At 45.0% G+C, this 22,965-nt stretch overlaps 2 protein-coding genes across 3 annotated transcripts in view; one reads left to right on the top strand and one right to left on the bottom strand.

The window, feature by feature from the left end:
- LOC119796701 (serine/threonine-protein kinase D3-like) overlaps nt 1–12,500 on the top strand; it is a 33,812-nt gene extending 21,312 nt beyond the window's left edge. Inside the window, exons 12-19 of one of the 2 annotated variants that reach the window (XM_038305363.1) lie at nt 6,681–6,733; nt 6,818–6,890; nt 6,965–7,071; nt 7,154–7,315; nt 7,999–8,097; nt 8,182–8,449; nt 9,448–9,533; nt 11,569–12,500. In XM_038305363.1, coding sequence (XP_038161291.1) covers nt 6,681–6,733; nt 6,818–6,890; nt 6,965–7,071; nt 7,154–7,315; nt 7,999–8,097; nt 8,182–8,449; nt 9,448–9,533; nt 11,569–11,742 — 1,022 coding nt within the window. In that variant the 3' untranslated portion in view covers nt 11,743–12,500. The remainder of the gene's footprint in view (nt 1–6,680; nt 6,734–6,817; nt 6,891–6,964; nt 7,072–7,153; nt 7,316–7,998; nt 8,098–8,181; nt 8,450–9,447; nt 9,534–11,568) is intronic. The other variant, XM_038305365.1, reaches the window with a different exon arrangement.
- Nucleotides 12,150–22,754, bottom strand: ndufaf7 (NADH:ubiquinone oxidoreductase complex assembly factor 7). The gene is made up of 10 exons (XM_038305366.1): nt 22,378–22,754; nt 17,455–17,612; nt 17,215–17,295; nt 15,118–15,228; nt 14,812–15,025; nt 14,667–14,725; nt 14,278–14,391; nt 13,346–13,489; nt 13,015–13,188; nt 12,150–12,921 (listed from the first exon to the last, which is right to left on the bottom strand). Exons 1-10 carry the CDS (start codon nt 22,481–22,483, stop codon nt 12,700–12,702), a joined length of 1,383 nt encoding a protein of 460 aa, XP_038161294.1. The 5' UTR covers nt 22,484–22,754; the 3' UTR covers nt 12,150–12,699.
- Between the last annotated feature and the right edge of the window lie 211 nt (nt 22,755–22,965).

Below are 22,965 nucleotides of genomic sequence, written 5' to 3'. Positions count from 1 at the left end.
TTAACCTGGGTTTAGACCAATTTAAACTGGAATTAGACCAGTTTAAACTTAATTTAGACCAGAATGAACTGAATTTAGACCAGGTTAAATTGCATTTAGACCAATTTGAACTTGAATTAGAACAATTTAAACTGGATTTCTAACAGGTTGGAAAGTAGTTTATTGTGGATTTAAATAGACTAAGATAAACTGGAGTTTTACCAAGCAGCTGTGATAAAAGCTATTCTCACAGTGATTTAGACGGATTTACAATAACTTAGTCTGAGTTTACACCTGATTAAACTACATAAACCCATCTAAACTTTTTTCAGGCCATTTTAAACTTATTTTAAACAAAATTTGACTAAAGTTAGATCACGCTAGACTGGATTTAACTGAATATGTCCCATAAAACTAATTCAAGGGAAGTTTATCCTAGATAAAACTGGGTTTACCCGGATTCTAGTTATACTGGGTTCATAGATTTTAGAATTTAAAACCAACAGCATCAGAAACTTTTAGTGAAGTACATCATATGATCAGTTGATAAATGTTGCCTGAATCATTTTATACCTCAGAGTTAAAGACTTTTTGTCTCCAGATTTCTGAAATCTAAGGATTTATAGCATAAAGTGAACTTTTTCTAAAACAAAAGTCTCTAACCTAAAATTGTATTATTAATAAACCAGGATGAAATCTGCTCCGTCAATCAGAGGAAGGCTTTATTCAATTAAATAAAGACTTTAGACTTAGATCCCAAAGGGAAACTAAATGTTGCATTAACTGATGGGCCGGTTTTCTAACCGGTCGTCGGAGATGTTGATGGATGGATCTTCTGAAACGTTCCGTCTCATTAGCAAAGTCGAGCCTTATGTTCCTCCTGAAGATCCAGAAAGCCTCATTCACAGCCCTGTTGTTTCTAGATCAGACTACGGCACCTACTGATCTCCATTCCCCCGCTGGCCCAGAGTCCAGATACCCAAACGCACATCTGGACCTCAATAAATGTTTAATCGATCCGGCATCTCCTCGTGTTCATGAGCTCCTGGTTACCATCCATGTCGAGCTCTGAGACCTGAAGATCAGATGTTCTCAGCGGTTCTCTGGACTAAACTTGGGACTAAGTGAGACTAGAGTGAAAAGGGGGAGACTGGAGGGCAGCTTGGGAGGAGACTGAGGAGGTTAGGGGAGAGTGGGGAAGATCTAGGAGAAAAGGGGAAACTTGGGGGAGGAGAGGAGACTTGGTAGAAAAGGCGAGACAAGGGAAAATGGGGGAGATGAAGTCTTTTCCAGTCTTTTTATTGTCTTGATTGTATTTTATTTCCATGGCTGGTTGAAGCTTTGCAGCTGCTGCTGGTCGCTCTGCTTCCTCCTGTTCACTGGTCTGTAAACATCTGATGAAGATTGTTTCCGCCTGTTTAACCTGATGGGAGGGATTTTGGGGGATTTTGTTCAGACTGAGCTCATCCAATAAAAGCTTCCCTCCTCCTAGTCGCTTTAAGTGTTGTGGTAAAAGCATCAGAGCTTTCATTAGCAATGCTATAAACAGCTTCACACAGCAATAAGTTAATGCACTGATGATGTAACAGCAGGCTGTACTCCGCACCGCTTTCATAACCACGGCGGAGGAGTCTGACCCTGCAGAAACATCCCAGAAACTGGGAAAGCTTCACAGGATTCACAGGCTGCCTGTTTGAGTGGAAACATCAGCCCCAACAGGATGTAGAGCAGGTTAGACTTGATTTAGATCAATCAGGTCAGATGTTCCTTTAAGTCCAGAAGAAGGACTTCCTCGCCCTTCCTCATGGCTTTCCCACCAACAGAACTGGGTGTTCTTGCAAAGTGATAAAGTGCTAAATGTATCCGTTCCTGTCCTGTTAGCACCGATGGTTCTGCAGCTTTAATTGGAAGTTCCTTGACTCAGATATTCTGGGACTGCCCCAAACTACAAACATTTTGAAAAAATGTCCAAAAAGAAATGGAAAAAATGAAGGCGCTGGACCCTCTGTTAGTTTTATTGGATGGGTTCCCTGACCTCCTGCTTACCACAGAACAATGTTATATATTATATATTCTGTTGATGATTGCAAGAAAAAAATTAACTACTAATTGGATGAAGACTGACGCTAAATTCAATTCTATTCAGTTTATTTCTATAGCTCCAATTCACATCATGTCATCTCAGGTCACTTTCCAGTTCACCAGATCATCCAGTCAGATTGATTCAAAGTTTTCTATCTAAGGAAAACCAGCTGATTGCATCGACTCATTGACTCTTCAGCAATCCCTCACACTAAGCATGCTTGTAGCGACAGTGGAGAGGAAAAACTCCCTTTGAACAGGAAGAAACCTCCAGCAGAACCAGGCTCAGTGTGAGCGGCCATCTGCTGAGGCCCACTGGGGTTCAAGGAGACAGAAGCAGAGATAGAAAAAGAACCATAGATACAAAAGGTGGGAGAATAGAGATAGAATGAAGCAGAATGATGAAAAAGGGGTCCCTATGTCCTCCAGCAGTCTAAGCCTATAGCAGCAGAACTATAGAGATAGATCAGGATAACCTGAGCCACTCTAACTAGAAGCTTTATCAAAAAGGAAAGTTTTAAGCCTAGCCTTAAAAGTAGACAGGGTGTCTGCCTCACGGACTAAAACTGGTAGTTGGTTCCACAGGAGAGGAGCCTGAGAACTAAAAGATCTGCCTCCCATTCTACTTTTAGAAACTCTAGGAACCACTAGTAAACCTGCAGATTGAGGGCGAAGTGCTCTGTTATTACTATTATTATTATTTTGGCTTTCTCTAAATCTAAAACATCCTTTCCTAGAGTACAGACCTAAATATGTGTTATACCCTTTACAGTACTGCTCTTGTCTGACAGATTAGACCCAATTATTAATATTTTGTTTGTTTGTTTTCCCCATGATCCTCTTTGTGATTCTATTTGCCTATTAATCTGCGTTCAAGTAAATAAAGTTTATATAGGGCGCGGTTTGAAAAGTTAAGCGTAATAATAAATATTTAGCTCCAAACTGAATAATTTTAAAAAGTAAGTCTTTAAAATAAAAGAATGAATGACATATTGAAATAATAAACCCCTTATTTTTCTTCTAAAACAGGCTAAACTGCTTAACTTTACAAATGGCGGCCCATAAATTCAAAGAAAAAAAAAAAAAGATCTGCTCCTCGCCCTGCAGGACGGGGATCAGGCTCGGACATGTAGGGACTCCCAAACCACTTTCTCACTCGCCATAAACCTGTCGAGTTTGTAAAGGGACTCGTGGGACATCAGGTGCTCCTTCAGCTGAGTTAGAATAAGATCTAGATTAAATGTGGGCGGGACGTCCTGATCCATCATGTTAGACCGATACGAATCAGCGACCAGAGACTTCCATCTTTGTCTCGTCAGAGCAGAGACTCGTGTTCCTCCTGGTCCCTGGTTCCATCAGGAGCCTTCTGGGAAACTCCAGACCTGCTGCCTCTCACCTTTTATCAGCGAGCGCCTTCGTCTGGCCGCTGCCAAACCGACCTGATTGGTGGATTGATGGTTTGATGGTTGTCCTTCTGGAAGGTTTGAAGCTTCTTGGTTAAGGCTGTGAAAACTTTGCTGATGGATTCAAACCCAGTTGAACTGGATGTTGACCAGTTTACTTGGCTTTAGGACCAGGTTAAGTCCGACTTGGACCACTTATGGATTATGTTTTAGACCAGCCATCTTACTTTTCTAAATGTTTTTTTATGTAAGGGTTAATGTCCAAGCAGAATAATGAGCTCAGACCCACGCCGGGCCGACATCCAGAGGCAGCAGCTCTGACTGTAGAAGCTCCTCCTTCTGGACGTTATTGCTCCATCATTAGATTTACTCAGAGCGCAGTTCCAGGTTCAGAACAATAAAGCTAATTTAGTTTGCATCTCTGCGGTTCTGACCCGGTTACGTAAACCCAGCAGGATGATATAACCACTGGCCTGGATATGAGCACGTGCACGGCTCCATCAGAGTGCACGTATCGATCCCATCACAGCAGCAGATTGGAATCAATACAGCTTCCTCTCCAACGAGCAGCCCGGAGCGTTCTGGTGTCAGCCCGGATTAACGCTCATCTGACCCCCACAGGACAGGACGGGAACAGACAGGAAGGAAACGGGAAAAGATAGGAGGGAAACGGGAAAAGATAGGAGGGAAACGGGAAGAGACAGGAGGGAAACGGGAAGAGACAGGAAGGAAACGGGAAGAGACAGGAGGAAAATGGGAAAAGACAGGAAGGAAACGGGAAGAGACAGGAGGGAAACGGGAAAAGACAGGAAGGAAACGGAAAGAGACAGGAGGAAAATGGGAAAAGACAGGAAGGAAACGGGAAGAGACAGGAGGGAAACGGGAAAAGACAGGAAGGAAACGGGAAGAGACAGGAGGAAAATGGGAAAAGACAGGAAGGAAACGGGAAAAGACAGGAAGGAAACGGGAAGAGACAGGAGGAAAATGGGAAAAGACAGGAAGGAAACGGGAAGAGACAGGAGGGAAACGGGAAAAGACAGGAAGGAAACGGGAAGAGACAGGAGGGAAACGGGAAAAGACAGGAAGGAAACGGGAAGAGACAGGAGGGAAACGGGAAGAGACAGGAAGGAAACGGGAAGAGACAGGAGGAAAATGGGAAAAGGCAGGAAGGAAATGGGAAGAGACAGGAGGGAAACGGGAAAAGACAGGAAGGAAACGGGAAGAGACAGGAGGGAAATGGGAAGAGACAGGAAGGAAACGGGAAGAGACAGGAGGGAAACGGGTAGAGACCAGAGGGAAACGGGAAGAGACAGGAAGGAAACGGGAAGAGACAGGGGGGAAATGGGAAGAGACAGGAGGGAAACGGGAAGAGACAGGAGGAAAATGGGAAAAGACAGGAAGGAAATGGGAAGAGACAGGAGGGACACGGGAAAAGACAGGAAGGAAACGGGAAGAGACAGGAGGGAAATGGGAAGAGACAGGAAGGAAACGGGAAGAGACAGGAGGGAAACGGGTAGAGACCAGAGGGAAACGGGAAGAGACAGGAAGGAAACGGGAAGAGACAGGGGGGAAATGGGAAGAGACAGGAGGGAAACGGGAAGAGACAGGAGGAAAATGGAAAAAGACAGGAAGGAAATGGGAAGAGACAGGAGGGAAACGGGAAGAGACAGGAGGGAAACGGGAAAAGACAGGAAGGAAACGGGAAGAGACAGGAGGGAAACGGGAAGAGACAGGAAGGAAACGGGAAGAGACAGGAGGGAAACGGGTAGAGACCAGAGGGAAACGGGAAGAGACAGGAAGGAAACGGGAAGAGACAGGGGGGAAACGGGAAGAGACAGGAGGGAAACGGGAAGAGACAGGAAGGAAACGGGAAGAGACAGGAGGGAAACGGGAAAAGACAGGAAGGAAACGGGAAGAGACAGGAGGGAAACGGGTAGAGACCAGAGGGAAACGGGAAGAGACAGGAAGGAAACGGGAAGAGACAGGGGGGAAACGGGAAGAGACAGGAGGAAAATGGGAAAAGGCAGGAAGGAAATGGGAAGAGACAGGAGGGAAACGGGAAAAGACAGGAAGGAAACGGGAAGAGACAGGAGGGAAATGGGAAGAGACAGGAAGGAAACGGGAAGAGACAGGAGGGAAACGGGTAGAGACCAGAGGGAAACGGGAAGAGACAGGAAGGAAACGGGAAGAGACAGGGGGGAAATGGGAAGAGACAGGAGGGAAACGGGAAGAGACAGGAGGAAAATGGGAAAAGACAGGAAGGAAATGGGAAGAGACAGGAGGGACACGGGAAAAGACAGGAAGGAAACGGGAAGAGACAGGAGGGAAATGGGAAGAGACAGGAAGGAAACGGGAAGAGACAGGAGGGAAACGGGTAGAGACCAGAGGGAAACGGGAAGAGACAGGAAGGAAACGGGAAGAGACAGGGGGGAAATGGGAAGAGACAGGAGGGAAACGGGAAGAGACAGGAGGAAAATGGAAAAAGACAGGAAGGAAATGGGAAGAGACAGGAGGGAAACGGGAAGAGACAGGAGGGAAACGGGAAAAGACAGGAAGGAAACGGGAAGAGACAGGAGGGAAACGGGAAGAGACAGGAAGGAAACGGGAAGAGACAGGAGGGAAACGGGTAGAGACCAGAGGGAAACGGGAAGAGACAGGAAGGAAACGGGAAGAGACAGGGGGGAAACGGGAAGAGACAGGAGGGAAACGGGAAGAGACAGGAAGGAAACGGGAAGAGACAGGGGGGAAATGGGAAGAGACAGGAGGGAAACGGGAAGAGACAGGAAGGAAACGGGAAGAGACAGGGGGGAAATGGGAAGAGACAGGAGGGAAACGGGAAGAGACAGGAAGGAAACGGGAAGAGACAGGAGGGAAATGGGAAGAGACAGGAAGGAAACGGGAAGAGACAGGGGGGAAATGGGAAGAGACAGGAGGGAAACGGGAAGAGACAGGAAGGAAACGGGAAGAGACAGGGGGGAAATGGGAAAAGACAGGAAGGAAATGAAATGGCCTGGAAGGGATGGTGGGGGCATGACCATTGATCTCTGTTTATTCACTGGATTGCCTGTTGGTAGTACAGGGTGGAAGTGAAGCCACTGGCGGCCATATTGGTATTCCCTAGCTAACTCCCTGGCGCTAATTTGACAAAACTGCTCTTTGCATCATTTGTTTTCAAATAGGGTCGGGCTCTAACGTTCTCTGTCGTTGTTCTCTCAGAGGAGCTGGCCATCAGCATATCCGTGTCCAACTCCCAGATCCAGGAGAACGTGGTAAGTCATCCGACAGTCTTTGGTGCTATTCTCAAGGTTCTGATGAGCAGCGCCAGGTTCTGACCCAGTTCTGACTCTGTGCAGGACATCAGCTCAGTGTATCAGATCTTTGCTGATGACGTTCTGGGATCGGGACAGTTTGGCATCGTTTATGGAGGTGAGACTTTCCTTACGTCTCCATAAGTGGCTGTTGCCCCTGGAACCTGACCCAGTTCTCCTCGTGTTCTGCAGGGAAACACAGGAAGACCGGCCGGGACGTGGCGATCAAAATCATTGATAAGATGCGGTTCCCCACCAAGCAGGAGAGCCAGCTGAGGAACGAGGTGGCCATCCTGCAGGTAGGACTTGTCCAACGCGACCAGCGCTCTCCTTCAGGATTCCTCTCTGTTGAAGGTCTGCTTCTTGTCCTGCTTCCCACAGAACCTCCACCATCCTGGCATTGTCAACCTGGACTGCATGTTTGAGACACCTGAGCAGGTGTATGTGGTCATGGAGAAGCTTCACGGCGACATGCTGGAGATGATCTTATCCAGCGAGAAGAGCCGACTGCCTGAACGCCTCACCAAGTTCCTGGTGACCCAGGTAGGCGGAACCATCCGGAACAAGGAAGCAGAACCAACCAACAGCTGGAACATCTGGGCCTCGGACCTGTTCATTCAGAACCACTGAAGCTGTAGATGTTTCTGCTGATGGGAGGATGGATATGTTCCTCTGAGGCTCCCAGTCCGACATCCTCTGGTTCCCAGAACAGAATCCAGTTTGGTTCTGGAACAATTGCTTCTAAATCAGGTTCTAGAGGCGACTGGCTGTTGAAGAACAGAGGATGTAGAATGGGGTAGATCTAGATCCAGATGATCTAGAGTTCTGTTCCAACTGGATCTGGTTCTGATCCAGGAATTTCAGCTTTGTTTTACTGGAATAAACCAGTTAAATGAGTCGAAACCCTAAAAAGGTCCAAAGTGACCCCCTGCTGTAAGGCGGCATGGTTAGGATCCTTCATAGACGGGTTCACAGCTAAGGCCAGAAGTATTCACCCCCCCAGTGGGTCCAGTTTGGGTTCCGGTCTGGAAAACAGTTTAAATGCTTTTTTTCCTTTTTATTAAAAGATGGAAACATTGTTGTTGTCGCCATAGAAACCAGGCGGGCAGCCAGCTACCTTCATAGGTTCAGAACCAAGCCAGAACTTCCCACCAGTATTACTGCCAGGGGTGTGAATACTTAGTGCCTGACCCGGACCTGACGCCGAGTCCCGGTTTTCTCCACAGATCCTGGTGGCTCTCAGGCATCTTCACTTCAAGAACATCGTCCACTGCGACCTTAAGCCTGAGAACGTTCTGCTGGCCTCAGCCGAGCCGTTCCCTCAGGTCAGAACCCGACGGCCTCTTTGAATGTTCGGCGCATCAGAACCCGGCAGAACCCACCTAAACCAACGTCCTGTCGTTCTCCAGGTGAAGCTGTGTGACTTCGGCTTCGCTCGAATCATCGGGGAGAAGTCGTTCCGCCGCTCGGTGGTCGGTACCCCGGCCTACCTGGCCCCGGAGGTTCTCCGCAGTAAAGGCTACAACCGCTCACTGGACATGTGGTCGGTGGGCGTGATCGTCTACGTCAGCCTAAGCGGCACCTTCCCCTTCAACGAGGACGAGGACATCAACGACCAGATCCAGAACGCTGCCTTCATGTACCCACCCAACCCCTGGAAGGAGATCTCAGAGGAAGGTAGGGCGGCCATCTTGGGTCAGACATGTGCATAACTTCTGAGTAACTTATCCAGAACTTCTCTCCAACGCATATCAGCGTATCCGACGTGTTCCAGACGAGCGCTGAACGTGTTTCTAGCTTCCAGCTACTGTATAATGGCGTATTGGCAGCGTTTTGGTATAAAGGGGGTTCACAGGAGGAAAGGCTGTTGTTGGACAGAAGTTCTGGACTCGTTACTCTATGTATACGCCCAGAATTGAAAGAAAAAAAATCCAGTTAGTTGGAGTTAGTTTATATTTTATTTAGACTGAGAAGCAGGTCCGGGAAATAAAGTGAGAACACTGCAAAAACCTTATAGAAATATGTCAATATTTCTTAAATAAAGTGTATTTATCCTTAATCTGAGCAGGTAAATAATATGATTAAGCAATAAATGAGTATTTTTTTTTATCTTAAAATAAGATAATTAGATGAGCTTGAAATAAAACAATGCAGTTGTGTTTTCTTAAAGGTAAATTGTCTCGCTCTATTGGCAAAGTGTCTCACTTATCTCCGCAATTCAAGAAAAAATTCACTTATTTTAAGAACAAATTACTTAGATTTCCATTTTTTGCAGGTAGATTATCAGAGATTATCCTCCTTCAGAGACATTCCAGGTTTCCTGTCGACGTTCCACTCATCCGAGTCTCTTTCTTTTTCATCTTGCAGATCTTCTAACTTATAGTCATTTAAATCAAATGAAGTTCTAATTAGATTTCCATAGACTGTTATAATGACGGGGATTTTAGTTTAATGTTTGGTTGTTATGATGCATTCTGGTGATTTGAGCTGGATTAAACATGCTGCCTTTAATGTGGCTATAAAAACACTATGGATTCTAGAAAACGAAGCTCTAAATGGTTTAAAATGATAACTGGGTCAGGTGACTCCAGCCATGCCGTCCTCGGTCCCCCGCTCCCTCATGTAAACATCAGAACCTCCCTCTGCCTCACGCATCTCCTGGGTTTTCTCCACAGCCAAAGACCTGATCAACAACCTGCTGCAGGTGAAGATGAGGAAGCGTTTCAGCGTGGACAAGTCGCTCAGCCACCCCTGGTTGCAGGTAACAAGTCGCCAGGATCTCTGAGTGTCTCCTGTCCTTCATCAGAACCTCTGTAGGCGCTTCTGTTTCCTCTGGTTTAAATGTGAGGTTTGTTAAAGGAGAAATTCAGTCAGCAAGGAATAATCAATTGATCATTATTTATACCTAAAACTAATTTTTATTCGGATCACTGAGTCTGGGAGCGGCCATTTTTGTCCAAATATATTCCTGATCCTCCACGGACGGGTTGGTCGTTGGATCGCCAACTTGAAGAGGGAGGATTTGCCATCGAACTTCTGGCCAGAGAAAAAACCCGTAATATGTAGCCAACATTTGGAAGAAGAATGTTTTCAAGATGACTTGGATAATAGCGCGTTGTGACAAACACCAGATACAGCACTGGGACTTGATCAACAGCCGATACCGCACCGTGACAATGTCACTAACCAGTAGGTGGCAGTAGTGTTCTTTGACAAACATGGATGCCTCCAGTAAAACACATTCACATGAAAATTACTCTGAATTAAAAACACTGATCATTTATTGAACAGGATGGAATCATTTCAGATTTAAAGAACTTTTCCTTTAAAAACGCCTTAAATCTTTCATCCCAGATACTAAAACAGATCGAACCTTTTGAAGAAACCTGGTTACTTTGATGTTAAGTTATCCTTAAAACATGTTTTAATCTCATCGTTAAATTCTGCAGGTGAGACCTGTTCAGGATTCCTCCCGGCTCTAGAGGGCGCTCTAAATTTCCCTGTTAAGCTGATGTTAACCCTTTAAAGCCCGATCCAAGAATAAAACAAAAGAGAAAATTACTTTTTTTTTGGTCTGAATTCCTTATTTGGGTTTTTAACAAAATATGTAAAAAGAAAAAACAGAAATAAATTTTTGATATTAATAATTTATTACTATGCGATAAGTCCAGATTATTTTTTGTGTAGTCTTCTACTGGCTGTTATCAGGTATATCTGATTGTGTACAATAGGATTTAGAGCAAAGTTTTTACCATTAAATTATGCAAAAGGTGTCAGACACAAAACATTTCAGAAACCGTATGTATCAAATACGATACATTTGGCATTATAGGGTTAAGGTTTAAGGATTTCTTTTTTTTTTTTTTGGGAAGACATCCTGACAGCATTTCACCATCTGGGTGAGTAAACAGGAAGTTGTTCGTATCTAAAAGCTGCCATGGAAACCACTGATCTCCATTTATTCACTGGATTGCTGATTGCCCGTTGGTAGCATGTGGTTGAAGTGAAGCAACCGGCCGCCATATTGGTACTCCCTAGTTAGACCGGTCTCAATGTAAATAAACCGTGTGCTACAGCATCAAACAATGATGATGTTCTCATTTTCAGGGACTTAAGACTTTTAAAATAATTATAAATTCATCACTTTGTCAGACTGACTGATTCATAGCATCAGTAGATTAACTTTAACTTACTTTAACCCATCTCATTGCATCATTATGAAGTCTATAAATCATGTAATATAACCTAATATACAAAACCATCACTATAAAATTACAAATATAAAATACATTAACATTTCCCAGTGAATGACTTTCTATTTTCATCTATATTCTAACTCAGCCAATGTCTTCCAGTCAGTCTGAGATAGCCAGACTAATGTTAGTCTGCAGACTAAACTATAGGATCCATCGCCTATAGATGGATTTATTGCTTAGTTCATCCACTGACTGGGAAATTACCAGTGGAACGTCTTCCTGCAGACAGAAAACTGCTGGTTTTAGCAGCTAAATGCTACACAAGGAGGAGTTTTTACTGCCACTGTGGGAGTGGGGAGTACCAACATGGCTGACAATGGCTTCACTTTTTTCGCCCAATCAGCAATCCAGTGAATAAAAGTGATGAACCATGTAGAGGGAAAGGACCTCTTATTGGTGAAAGGTCAGAAACTACAGGGAGAGAGAAGGTTCCTTTCTCTTTAAATCTCCGGCGTCTCTAAACCGGACTGGGATGAATAAAAACCTGCGAGACGGATGTTCAGGTGGAGCTCATGCCGTGTCCCTGTCCCGGTTCTGCAGGACTACCAGACCTGGCTGGACCTCCGGGAGTTCGAGACGCGTCGGGGCGAGCGCTACATCACCCACGAGAGCGACGACGCGCGCTGGGAGGAGCACGCCGACGAGCAGGGGCTCCACTACCCCACCCACTTCATCATGTCCCCCAACCTGGACGACATGGACGAGGACCCCTAGAGGAGGCCGTTGCCATGACGACTGGTCCACAGAACTCTGTTCTGTCTGAAAGCCATAAAGGAAACTTCGGTTCTGGGAAAACTGAACCGGAACCGACTTCAGGAGCTTTTTTAGCAGCTCATTAAACCCCAGAATCAAGAGTTCTGGTTCTGTTTGACCCAACAAGGTTTTAACGATGAAAACAATGGATTTCTTGTCATGCAGAAGCATCAGGGTGGAGTTTTTCCTTCTTCAACAGCGCCCCTTTCAGGCTTCAAAAACAAACTGGATTTAATCTGTTTTATTGAGCCACTAATGGCGTTCACAGCTTCACCTAAATTAATCATCCAGACTCAGGAAGCACTCTGCTGATTAATTCCCTGCTGATGGGATTAATCAGGCCGTGTTTTAATAATCCAGGAGTTCACTTCCTGTTTTAGCAGCAGATTTTATTCAAACCCAAAAGAAAAAAAATATTTTTTAAACAAGAGAAGAAAGCTGAGGCGGTTAACCTTTAAAGGAAAAGAAAATGGCAGAAAGAATCATGCATCTTCATCAAATCCGCTCCTTCCCAGAACCCTTCCTGATCCGTTTGGGTTGGTCTGAGCGGAGCTGTGAGCGCCGTTAGCCGGACCGGCCGCCAGGTCGGTCGCCTCGCTGAGAATCTAACTGCTGCTGCTTCTTTCTGACTCTAAGCTGAAATCTGAGAATTTTTATATTTTTGTAGCAGAAAATCGTCTCTCTTGTTCTGAATGGTGGAAATAAAAGCTGAACTGGGATCACTGGTTTGTGTTTAGTCTGCAGCCTATGGAGCGGCGCTCGGTTCTGACCCGTTACGGAAGCTAAACACTTCAATGAAAGCTTCGTGACCGTTTCTACCGCCGCCATCCGCAGCGTTTGGGCCAGAAGCAGAACCTCATCCATCCTTTCTGGTTCTGGGTTCTGACCCATAACCAGGACCTCCGGTTCTCCCTGGCCTCAGGAGAGGCTGAGCTCGGTGAACCCGGCCACAGGCAGCGGCGCCGGGCTCTTCTTCTCCAGCTTCAGCCCCTCTGGCGTCTTGGGTGCGGCGAGGCGGGCGTGGTGCAGCAGGCTGAAGAACTGGAAGCGTTCGCCCATCTTGGCCGGGTTGGTCAGCATGTCGTAGCTGCTGATGAGCTGCTTCCTGACGGACGGGTCGCTACAGTTCCTCAGTAGAACCTGCAAAGAACCGGATCAGGAGCAGAACTTCACCTGGTTCTGGTCCAGAGGTTCTAAGGTTCTTAGCATCAGAACATCCCGTAGGAGACCCACCTGCATGCGCGCGTCGATGCCCATGTTCCTCAGGAAGCTCCTCTGACTCACCGGCCCCAAACAGGCCACGCCCCCTCCGGCCATCCTCCGCAGGAAGCTGAAGTCGACGTCGGCTGTGAGGTCAGCAGAGCCGGGAGCCAACAGGACGTCATGGAGCCGGTGGCCCTTAAATCCCTGCGGGGCAAACAGAACCGAGCCTGAAGGTTAGAACCTGGTTCTGGGCTTCAGGAGGTCTGCTGGACCCGCCTCAGACCGGAGCGCAGGCCGATAAAAGCAGCTCGCTTTAATCCGACCTCTGGACTCGGAGTTCAGGAGAGCGGTTCCATCGTACCCGGAACGTGTCGGTCTTGGTTCCGTCGTGGCCGTAATCGGCGATCAGAGCCGCCCCGCCCTCCTCCTGGATCCGCCGAGCCAGCTGCTGGACGATGACTCCGCCCTCCGCACACACCTCCACGTGGTCCCGCCGCTCCTCGGCCTGATGACACACACACACACACATTCATTTTATTTATTGCTTTTATGTAGTGATAGTTAATGAGGCCTCTTGTTACACAGAATACTGACCCCTGCTGGACATTTAAAGACACTACAGGCAGCTGATTGGACAGAATTGATCTGAATTGATGACCTAGAACAATGATGTCATTTAAGTTATTCTAGGTTTTATTGTATTATTTCATACATGTGTTTAAATTGAAAATATCTTTGATATTTTTAGATGCAGCCAATAAATAATGTAAACATAACGTGAAACTTTAGGGGAAAATGTGAAGGATGATGCTTGTGGATTAGGATTTTAAATCCTATTTTTAAAACAATAAGTTCAGTAAAAACAGTAAATGAACTAAAAGTCAATTTGAAATGAACTTTATTTCAGATAAGTTGAGGGATAACTGAGGAAAAAGGATGAAATTTTCCTTTTCCTTTTAGGCTCCAAAATTCTGGAACATTTTAATGATAAACCTAAACCCTAACCTTTGACCTTTACCCTGACCCTAACTAACACCTGTCTATTCCTGACCCTAATCTTTACCTAAAGTTATTCCTCTAAACTGACTCTCAGGTGAATTCGGGGTCCCCCACATTAGGGCTACGTCTCCATGAGGCCTGTAGGTCCTCAGAAGGTTGGTAAATACACCAGCAGCTACACTACACACACACACAGGGATCAATGCAGCTCTGCTCTCAGCTGGTCCAGTCTGAAACTGGTCTAAAACCAGTTTATCCAGCAGGGGAAACGACTCTAGGTGACTCTGTACACACCTGGACAAGCGTGGACGAGGCGAGCGTCGGAGTTGGAGCCAAAACAAACCGCAGCCTGTCTGGATCTGCAGGGTCGATGTCCACCAGAACCTCCCTCCAACCCTTCTCTGTTCGCTGGCAGGGAGACAGACGGGTAGGACAGGTGAGACAGGTAGGACAGGTGAGACGGGGAGGACAGGTGAGACGGGTAGGACAGGTGAGAGGGAGACAGGGAGGACAGGTGAGACGGATAGGACAGGGGAGAGGGAGACGGATAGGACAGGGGAGACGGATAGGACAGGTGAGACGGGGAGGACAGGTGAGACGGGTAGGACAGGTGAGAGGGAGACAGGGAGGACAGGTGACGTGTGGTCAGAGGGAAGACAGGCATCTTGTCCTCCAAGTCTCACCTGGAACTTGTGGACTGGCAGAGCGTCAAAGAACTCGTGAGCAACAAAGATGCTGAAAGCTGCAAAGAAAAACGTCTGGGATCAATAGTTTGGTTTGACGCTGCAGAGGAGTTCTGACCCGACCTGGTCTCCTGCTGCCGTCTACCTGCAGGGACGTCCTCCAAACGGCGGTACCACGACACCGACACCCCGCCCTCAGTTTCACCGCGCCTGTAAACCGGGTCGTCCTCGCTGCTCACCTCCTCACTGCGATTCCCCGTCAGGGTCTCTGCCTGGAGCCGACTCAGAACCGGACTCACCTCCACCAGGTGGACCGACACCGAGGCTCCGCCCACAACAGACCGCAGCTGGCTGAACACCTGGGGGGAGGAGAACCACCGACTGAGGGACGGTTCGGCAGGATGACGGTACCGGCTCACCAACACGGACCGGAACAGAACTCTGGTCTCACTCTCAGGATGTCGGAGGCCAGCGAACCCTTTCCTGGACCCAGCTCCACCAGCTGCAGCCGTTTGGGCCGACCCGCTCCCATCCACTCGCTGATGATCCAAACGCCGAGCAGCTGGAGGAGCAGAGAGAAATCAAACAGGAGCTGATTAGGATTCTGCTTCAGGTCCTGCTGCTCCGAACCAGAACGTCTCCAGAACCAGAGATCATCATACGGTTCTACTGAGAGTCAGAAACGCCTTTTCCACTGAGCCGCCTCGGCTCCGTTCAGCCGTTAGCTTCCAGAGTATGGAAGCTAACGGCTGATTATGGTTAGCTTCCAGCCATTAGCTTCCGGATTATGGAAGCCAACGGCTGATTACGGTTAGCTTCCGGATTATGGAATCCAACGGCTGATTACGGTTAGCTTCCGGATTATGGAAGCCAACGGCTGATTACGGTTAGCTTCCGGATTATGGAAGCCAACGGCTGATTACGGTTAGCTTCCGGATTATGGAAGCCAACGGCTGATTACGGTTAGCTTCCGGATTATGGAAGCCAACGGCTGATTACGGTTAGCTTCCGGATTATGGAAGCCAACGGCTGATTACGGTTAGCTTCCGGATTATGGAAGCCAACGGCTGATTACGGTTAGCTTCCGGATTATGGAAGCCAACGGCTGATTACGGTTAGCTTCCGGATTATGGAAGCCAACAGCTGATTACGGTTAGCTTCCGGATTATGGAAGCCAACGGCTGATTACGGTTAGCTTACGGATTATGGAAGCTAACGGCTCATTACGGTTAGCTTAACGGCTGATTATGGTTAGCTTCCGGATTATGGAAGCTAACGGCTGATTATGGTTAGCTTCTGGATTATGGAAGCTAACGGCTGATTATGTTTAGCTTCCAGATTATGGAAGCTAACGGCTCATTATGATTAGCTTCCAGATCAGGACCTGTCATTTAAATCCTGATAAACCCGACTGGTTTGGGTTTATCAGAATCCGCACACATCATCATCATCTCTACCATAGACATTATATACGTAGACGCCTCATTGGAAGCCGGCCGACGTGCCTAGAAGGCGGCCATCTTGGATCAGACCACAGTTCAGACAGCTGTTGTCAGAATGAACAGGAGGCGCCTTAGATCTCATTTTAATCACATGAAAGACGAGTCAGAGATAAAATTACAATAATCTCTGACATTTCACCACTTAAAAGACCAAAACTAAATCTAAAAAGTCAGAATTCTGAGAAAAAAAGTCAGAATTCTGAGATTAAAGTCAGAATTCTGATTTTTTTCCCCATAGTAAACTGAAATAAATTTAAAAATCAGTTAACTTTTTATTTTTTCCCACTGGCCCTAATCCTCTTCCGTTATTAGTGCAGCTGTGAGTTTGCAGCCATTTTCTGGCTTCGTCACTGATTATGTGGTAAAATAACCGTCAGTAAAAACAGAATCATGTTCATCACAGAAGGTGAAGGAAAATAAATTATATAGTAAATAAATGTAAAAATAAAAGGTCAACTGACTGCGATGATATTGACATAATAATAATAAAGAAGATGATTATGGAAATTGTTCAGCCACTAACATATATTTGTAAACCACAAAAAATGAAAATTGCAAAAGTTAGCCAACTATAATAATCTGTGGGAAGACATCGGTTCACAAATTACAGGCCTGTTTCATTACTTCCACAATTCTCCAAAATTTAGGAACAAATATTTGTTGCTATATTAAATATATTTGTTAGTAAAAACCAACCACTGGGTGAGAGTCGCTGTGGATTTAGGAGTAAATTAATGAATTGAAAAGGAGTATAATTAGTTAAACTTCATCTACTCCTTTTCAGACTCACAGTCATGAATAAGTTGTGCATTAACACGTATTTGAGGATGTAAATTAGATAGTAAGGTTTTTACATTTAGAAAAATTAAAGTATTCATTTTTATTTAGTTTTGTTGGTGGGATATCCGTCTGAAATAAAGCATCATCATCATCATTCATAGGTGAATGAATCTGTTAATATTAGATGGTGGAAAGCAGCGGTTCTGGAATCGAACAGGTTCTGACCCAAACCCGACCGTGCTTCAGCACAGGAAGGACCGACTCACCTCTCCAAACACCTGGCTGATCTCTGGTGACGTGATGAAGTCTCCATCGGCTCCCAGCATGTTTTTCCTCACATAGTAACCCTGCAGGAGAACAAAGACCCACCGTGAACAGCTGGAAAATCTGCCCCCTGCAGGCCGGGGTCTAAATCACTGATCCAAACAGAACCGAACTCCTTCATAAACCGTCCTCTGGTCAGTAAGACACTTTGGACACAAACTAATCTGGACACAGAGACGTACGGTCACCGGGTTGGTCAGAACCTCCTTCATGTACTCGGACACAGAGATGGGGCCCGTGGATTGGATCTTGGAGCGGAGGTGTTTGAGCATGGAGGGGCGGGGCTTCCCGTCCTCTGAGGAGCTGCAGAAGGACGCTGCCTGAGCTGGCCTCCATCTTCCTGTAGAACAGAGGAATCTGACATCAGTCGACGCTACCTGGGATCTACCTGAAGGAAACACCCCCGCACACCTGAAAGCAGCTTCTCATTGTGTTTGTTAGTCGGTGCTGAAGTTCTGGATAAAGGAGGCGACTGGAACCTGTTCTGGGTTTATTCTACACAAACATCATCTATCTCTGCTGAAACAGCTGCTTCGCCCCCAGGATGCTCTCTGTGTTCTACCGTCTGGCTCCCTGGGGCAGGGGTGGAGCTAGATGGGGGGGCCAGGGGTGGCCATGGCCACCCTTAACCAATCATTGGCCACTCCTACCATTTTTCCCCCTCTAATACAGGCGGTGGCAGCAGTAATACTAATGTTCTAACTTATTTAACATTTAAATTTTGCATGTGTTAACAGTTATTTGACTATAAAAACACTGTGGTTAATTATGCACATCAATAAACTATCATGAAAGACGATAAATACAGAAATCATGCTCTTTTGAAAACTTGATTTTTTCTTATGGGGTAAAGAGAAAATCATTTCTCTGCAGGTCGTCTAAGAGTCTTCAGTGAAATCAGAGATAATTAACTACTTTAATAATAAAATATCCATTTAATGCAGATATTAGTGCATGTAAATATGAATTTTGTTCAGAACAAATATGAATAAAAGTAGGGAAGTAATGACTATAAATACCCGGAGGTTAGGCCACCCCTCTGTGTACTTTGGTTACTGCCTGGACCCCTTTATTAAATTCTTCTGGCTACGCCTCTGCCCTGTGGATCTGAGCTCCTTTAGCTCTTTTCTTCCATTATTGTTAAAAATAAACGATTTACAAATTTAAATTAGAAAAATAAATATACAAAAATGTGGCTTTGAAAAAAGGTTTCAATCAAAATAAGTTTTGAGAGTAACTTTGCTGATGTCTCACATGTTTTTCCCCTTTTATTTCATTGATTTTTCATCGTTTTTCTTTTCAAATTATGTATTTTTCTAATTTCTCTTTCACAAATTATGTATCTAAAAAAATCTATTTTCATTTAAATGTTATTTTCTCTACAACTTCAGGTTTTGAGATTTGAAATAGCATTCTTTAGTGATGGTTAATGAGGCATCTGTCTTGCAGAATACTGACACCTGCTGGACATTTAAAGACACTACAGGCAGCTTATTAGAGTAAACTGAATAGATCTGATAAACTAGTGCTATGATAGCACTTAAGTTATTGTAGCTTATATTGTATTATTTCATATCTATCTTTAAATAGAAAATATTTTTGATATTTTTACATGCAGCCAATAAATAACGTAAACATTTATCATAATGTGAATATTTAGGGTGAAATGTGAATGAAGATGCTTGTGGACTAGGATTTTAAAAGAATAAGTGCAGTAAAAACAGTAAATTAACTAAAAGTCAATTTGGAATTTACTTTAATTGAGATAAGTTGAGTTATACCTGAGAGGAAAAGTATAAGACAACAAGAAAATTAAAATAAAAACCCAACGGCTGAAACGTTCCTGTTCCTTTTAGGCTCCAAAATTCTGGATCATTTTAATGATAAAAAGCAAAAGATGAGACTTTTTTTTTTTTAGCAGATGCATCATGTCGACAGATATGTTTAAGTTGAACACAGTTTAGTGAGTTAGAAATAAAATTCTGGATTGGTCACAAGACTTTCTGGTAACCGTAGGCGGTTCTAGACAGGGGCCAACGGGGGGCCAGTGCCCCTCTAGATCATGTCCTGGCCCCTCTACTGAAGAAATAAGACTCAAAGGAATTCTAATGATGATCTGCGCTGGAACAGACATGGTTACTGATATGTCCTTTGCATCTATTTCTTTTTTTTTTTTTCATTTCATTATGTTTTACTAATTATTTAAAAACAATAAGGTGATAGCTTCAGTGGGATTGAGAATAGAAATGTCACTTCATGCAGCTATATTATTATATTCGCAGGGATTAAAGCAAAAAAAAAATCCTGAGCCTGAACTTTTGGACACAGGCAAGAGACTCATATATATATAAATAAATAAATGCGTCTGTGTATTTTCAAGCCAAGACTTTTGAAAATCCAATACCAAAAGCGGCCAGCAGATGGCAGCAGTGTATCTATATCTAGTGTGAATGAGAGGTCGTGTTCGGTGAGGAAAGCCTTATTTTTAACTCTCATACACGGTCAGTTATTGACGCTGGTCCATCAGCTGTTGCCATAGCTACCGGCTAACGTGTAGCATGCGCGGCCGCACGAACAGCAGCTTGATGACCAGGGTCATGTCTGCGTAGCACCTTTTTTTTCGCAGGATGCGTAAATAAAAGTTCCTGGAGCACAGCATGCCGGAGTTCATGGACTGCATGGTTCCCACTCCATGCTTCTCTCCATCGTCCTTCTCTCCAAACACAAAGTTAAATTTTTTTGTTTTTTGACTTTTTACACGTCTGTCCGTTGAATAGCAGGTAACTTTCCGTGTAGAACAGCACTGAACCCAAATCTATTTGGCGACTTGAGCAAGAAACGAGAGGAGGAGGTACACACTTTCCTAAGACCCGCCCCCTTCTCCTTCTGATTGGCTAGTACTGTTAGTTTCAGAGCGCTCCTTTGCTACCACTGACTGACAAACGCAAGAGGGATTTCGCATTTTCTTTATTTTTATTTATTTACCGGCGATTTATTTTCAAGTGATTTTTTGTTTTTTACCCATGGGTAATCCACTATGGAGCGGAATATTTTACTCCTTGTATTTGAATCCCTTCCGTGTTTTTTATTTCATGCTTTTCTGGGCCCCCATGAAAACAACGCTGGCCCCCTGGAACACTTGGTCTAGAACCGCCACTGAAACGCCACGCGAACCGATACAGCGTTTTTCTCTGTGGGCTCCACACACGCACCAATGCATCGGTGTTACTGGACCCATCACTAAAATTCTCTTCATTTCTGGGAGCTTGTTTTCCTCTGGAGCAGGGGCGGATTTAGGAAATTTGGGGCCTAGGCAGACAGGCAGGGGGCCCCATTTTTCATTTGGATGAAATAATAGCTGCATGAATCATGACAGCAGACAAAATAGAGGAGAGCAGGAGGCGGGGTTACCAATCTACTCGCTCTGGAGAGCAGAGTTCGCTGCTTTTAGATGTTGTCTCCAAAGTCTCCAGTAGCAGAAAAAAAGTCTCTAGATTTGGCGCTAGGAGCTTTTTAGAAATCAAAGTGCTAGAGGGGTCTGAAAAGTGGCTAAATATAGCGACTAAAGCGCTAAGTTGGCAACACTGCTCTTTGCATGGTTTGTTTTCAAATGGTTTGCTGCTGTCTGTTTGGACCTTTCTGAACATGTGCAGCAAATGGACTGATCCAATATGGTGGACACTGTAGTGGGGGGGGCTGAGACACACTTAAAGGAATAGTACACCCAAAACATGATTAGCCTTCATTTTCTACTCACCCCCATGCTGAACAACACTCTGGAGTACTTTTTTGATATCTCAAATGCATCTGGAGATCTGGGAGGCTTCTTGCTGTCTGCTGACATTCAAATAATGGAGGTCTATGGCGCCTGAGACAGAAAGGTCCATAAAAGTCCACAAAAAACGTGTCAATATTCCTCCACACTGCTCGTCCAATGTATTCCAAGTGTCCTGAGTGGGTAGCATCCAGAATTTACTCGAAACGAAGTCATTTAGAATGTTTTTAGAGCATAAACAGTAGTGTATAGGATTTCCTGAAAGCGCGTTCACGAGTCTACGGAAGCCGGCAGACCAAACCAGCGCATTCAGCTCTGCAAAGAACTCATGCTCTTCCTCAACACTGAAGTCCTCAGACATTTTTCTTTTGTTGTTTCTTTCTTTGCACAGGTAAACAGCACATTTCTTCTTCTACGCTTGCATTATCGGCAGAGCAGACGCTGAATGCGCACTTTCATCTGGTTTGGTCTGCCGGCTTCCGTAGCGTCCTGAACTCGCAGGCGCGCGCTTTCAGGAAATCCTATAAACTACTGTTTATGCTCTAAAAACATTCTAAATGACTTCGTTTCGAGTAAATTCTGGATGCTACCCACTCAGGACAATTGGAATACATTGGACGAGCAGTATGGAGGAATATTGACACGTTTTTTGTGGACTTTTATGGACCTTTCTGCCTCGGGCGCCATAGACCTCCATTATTTGAATGTCAGCAGACAGCAAGAAGCCTCCCAGATCTCCAGATGCATTTGAGATATCAAAAAAGTACTCCAGAGTGTTGTTCAGCATGGGGGTGAGTAGAAAATGAAGGCTAATCATGTTTTGGGTGTACTATTCCTTTAATATTATCAGCGTTCTGATGGCATTTTAGCCAAAGGATTTTTATCAAAAACATAATTAATGTGCAGAAATAAGGAATAGTTGTATTAACCATACATGGAAACAGAGTTTTGTGGGGCCCCCAGGAACTTGGGGCCCTAAGCAACAGCCTGGTATTGCCTAATGCTAAACCTCCCCCCCCCCGTCTGGAGTGATGAGTTTAGATCCATCTGTTAACTTTATTTTATCCAGAGTGTTTTTATGTGAAATTTGAAAACGAAAATCAACGAAAAAATCAATTATTATGAAAGGAAAAATTATCTGAGAAAAAAGCTAAATTAGTCTGAAGTATTTATCATAATCAAAGTGTTTTTTTTTTTTTTTTATTTCAGGGCAGATTAATAAAAGCTCCTTTTCTAGGACCATGGAGCAGAATCCGCTCCGTCCAGGTGAGTCTGAGCCGTTCCTCTCACCAGGTGAGGTGTGTGGGTCTCTGCTGGTTCTGGTTCCTACCTGTGACCCTTTGATCAGCTGTGATCCTGCCGACGGCTCCTGAGGACACGCGCTGACTGAAGGCTGAGCGGAGCAGCTGCTGACAGACCTTCATCCTCATCCCCATCACGCCGCTGTGCGTCACTTCCTGCAGGCGCTCTCAGAGGCTGTAGTTAGCATTAGCCGTTAACCCTGATAACGAAGGATAAATGTCCGGATTAAAGTCCGAATTAAGGTCCGGATTAAAGTCCAACTCAGATTAAAAACTGCCACTCAGTCCGGTCGCTAAAAGCAGAAACCAAACATGTCTGTGAAGAATAAAGTTGCTAACTGAGCTACTGGGAGCTCACGAAGCTCACTCAGCTAAAGCTAACTCTGGCTGCTTATCAGCAGCTGTTACTCCGCCACAGCGCCAGCTGCTGGCGCGGAGGGAATACTTTAGTAATCGCTGAAGAAATTTAAATATTGGTGTAGCGTTTGCAAATGTAATGACTAGTTATCATATAAGAAATATAAGTTAAAAAAAATGAAATAAAAATTCGCACAAATATTAATTTAATAAATTAATTCACTGGTAAATAAAATCCAGGATGCCATTAGTTTTACCAG

This window comes from Cyprinodon tularosa, unplaced genomic scaffold (assembly GCF_016077235.1).
Source record: "Cyprinodon tularosa strain WSP-4 unplaced genomic scaffold, ASM1607723v1 ctg557, whole genome shotgun sequence".
Taxonomy (NCBI): domain Eukaryota; kingdom Metazoa; phylum Chordata; class Actinopteri; order Cyprinodontiformes; family Cyprinodontidae; genus Cyprinodon; species Cyprinodon tularosa.
This window is presented reverse-complemented; position numbering and strand designations above follow the sequence as displayed.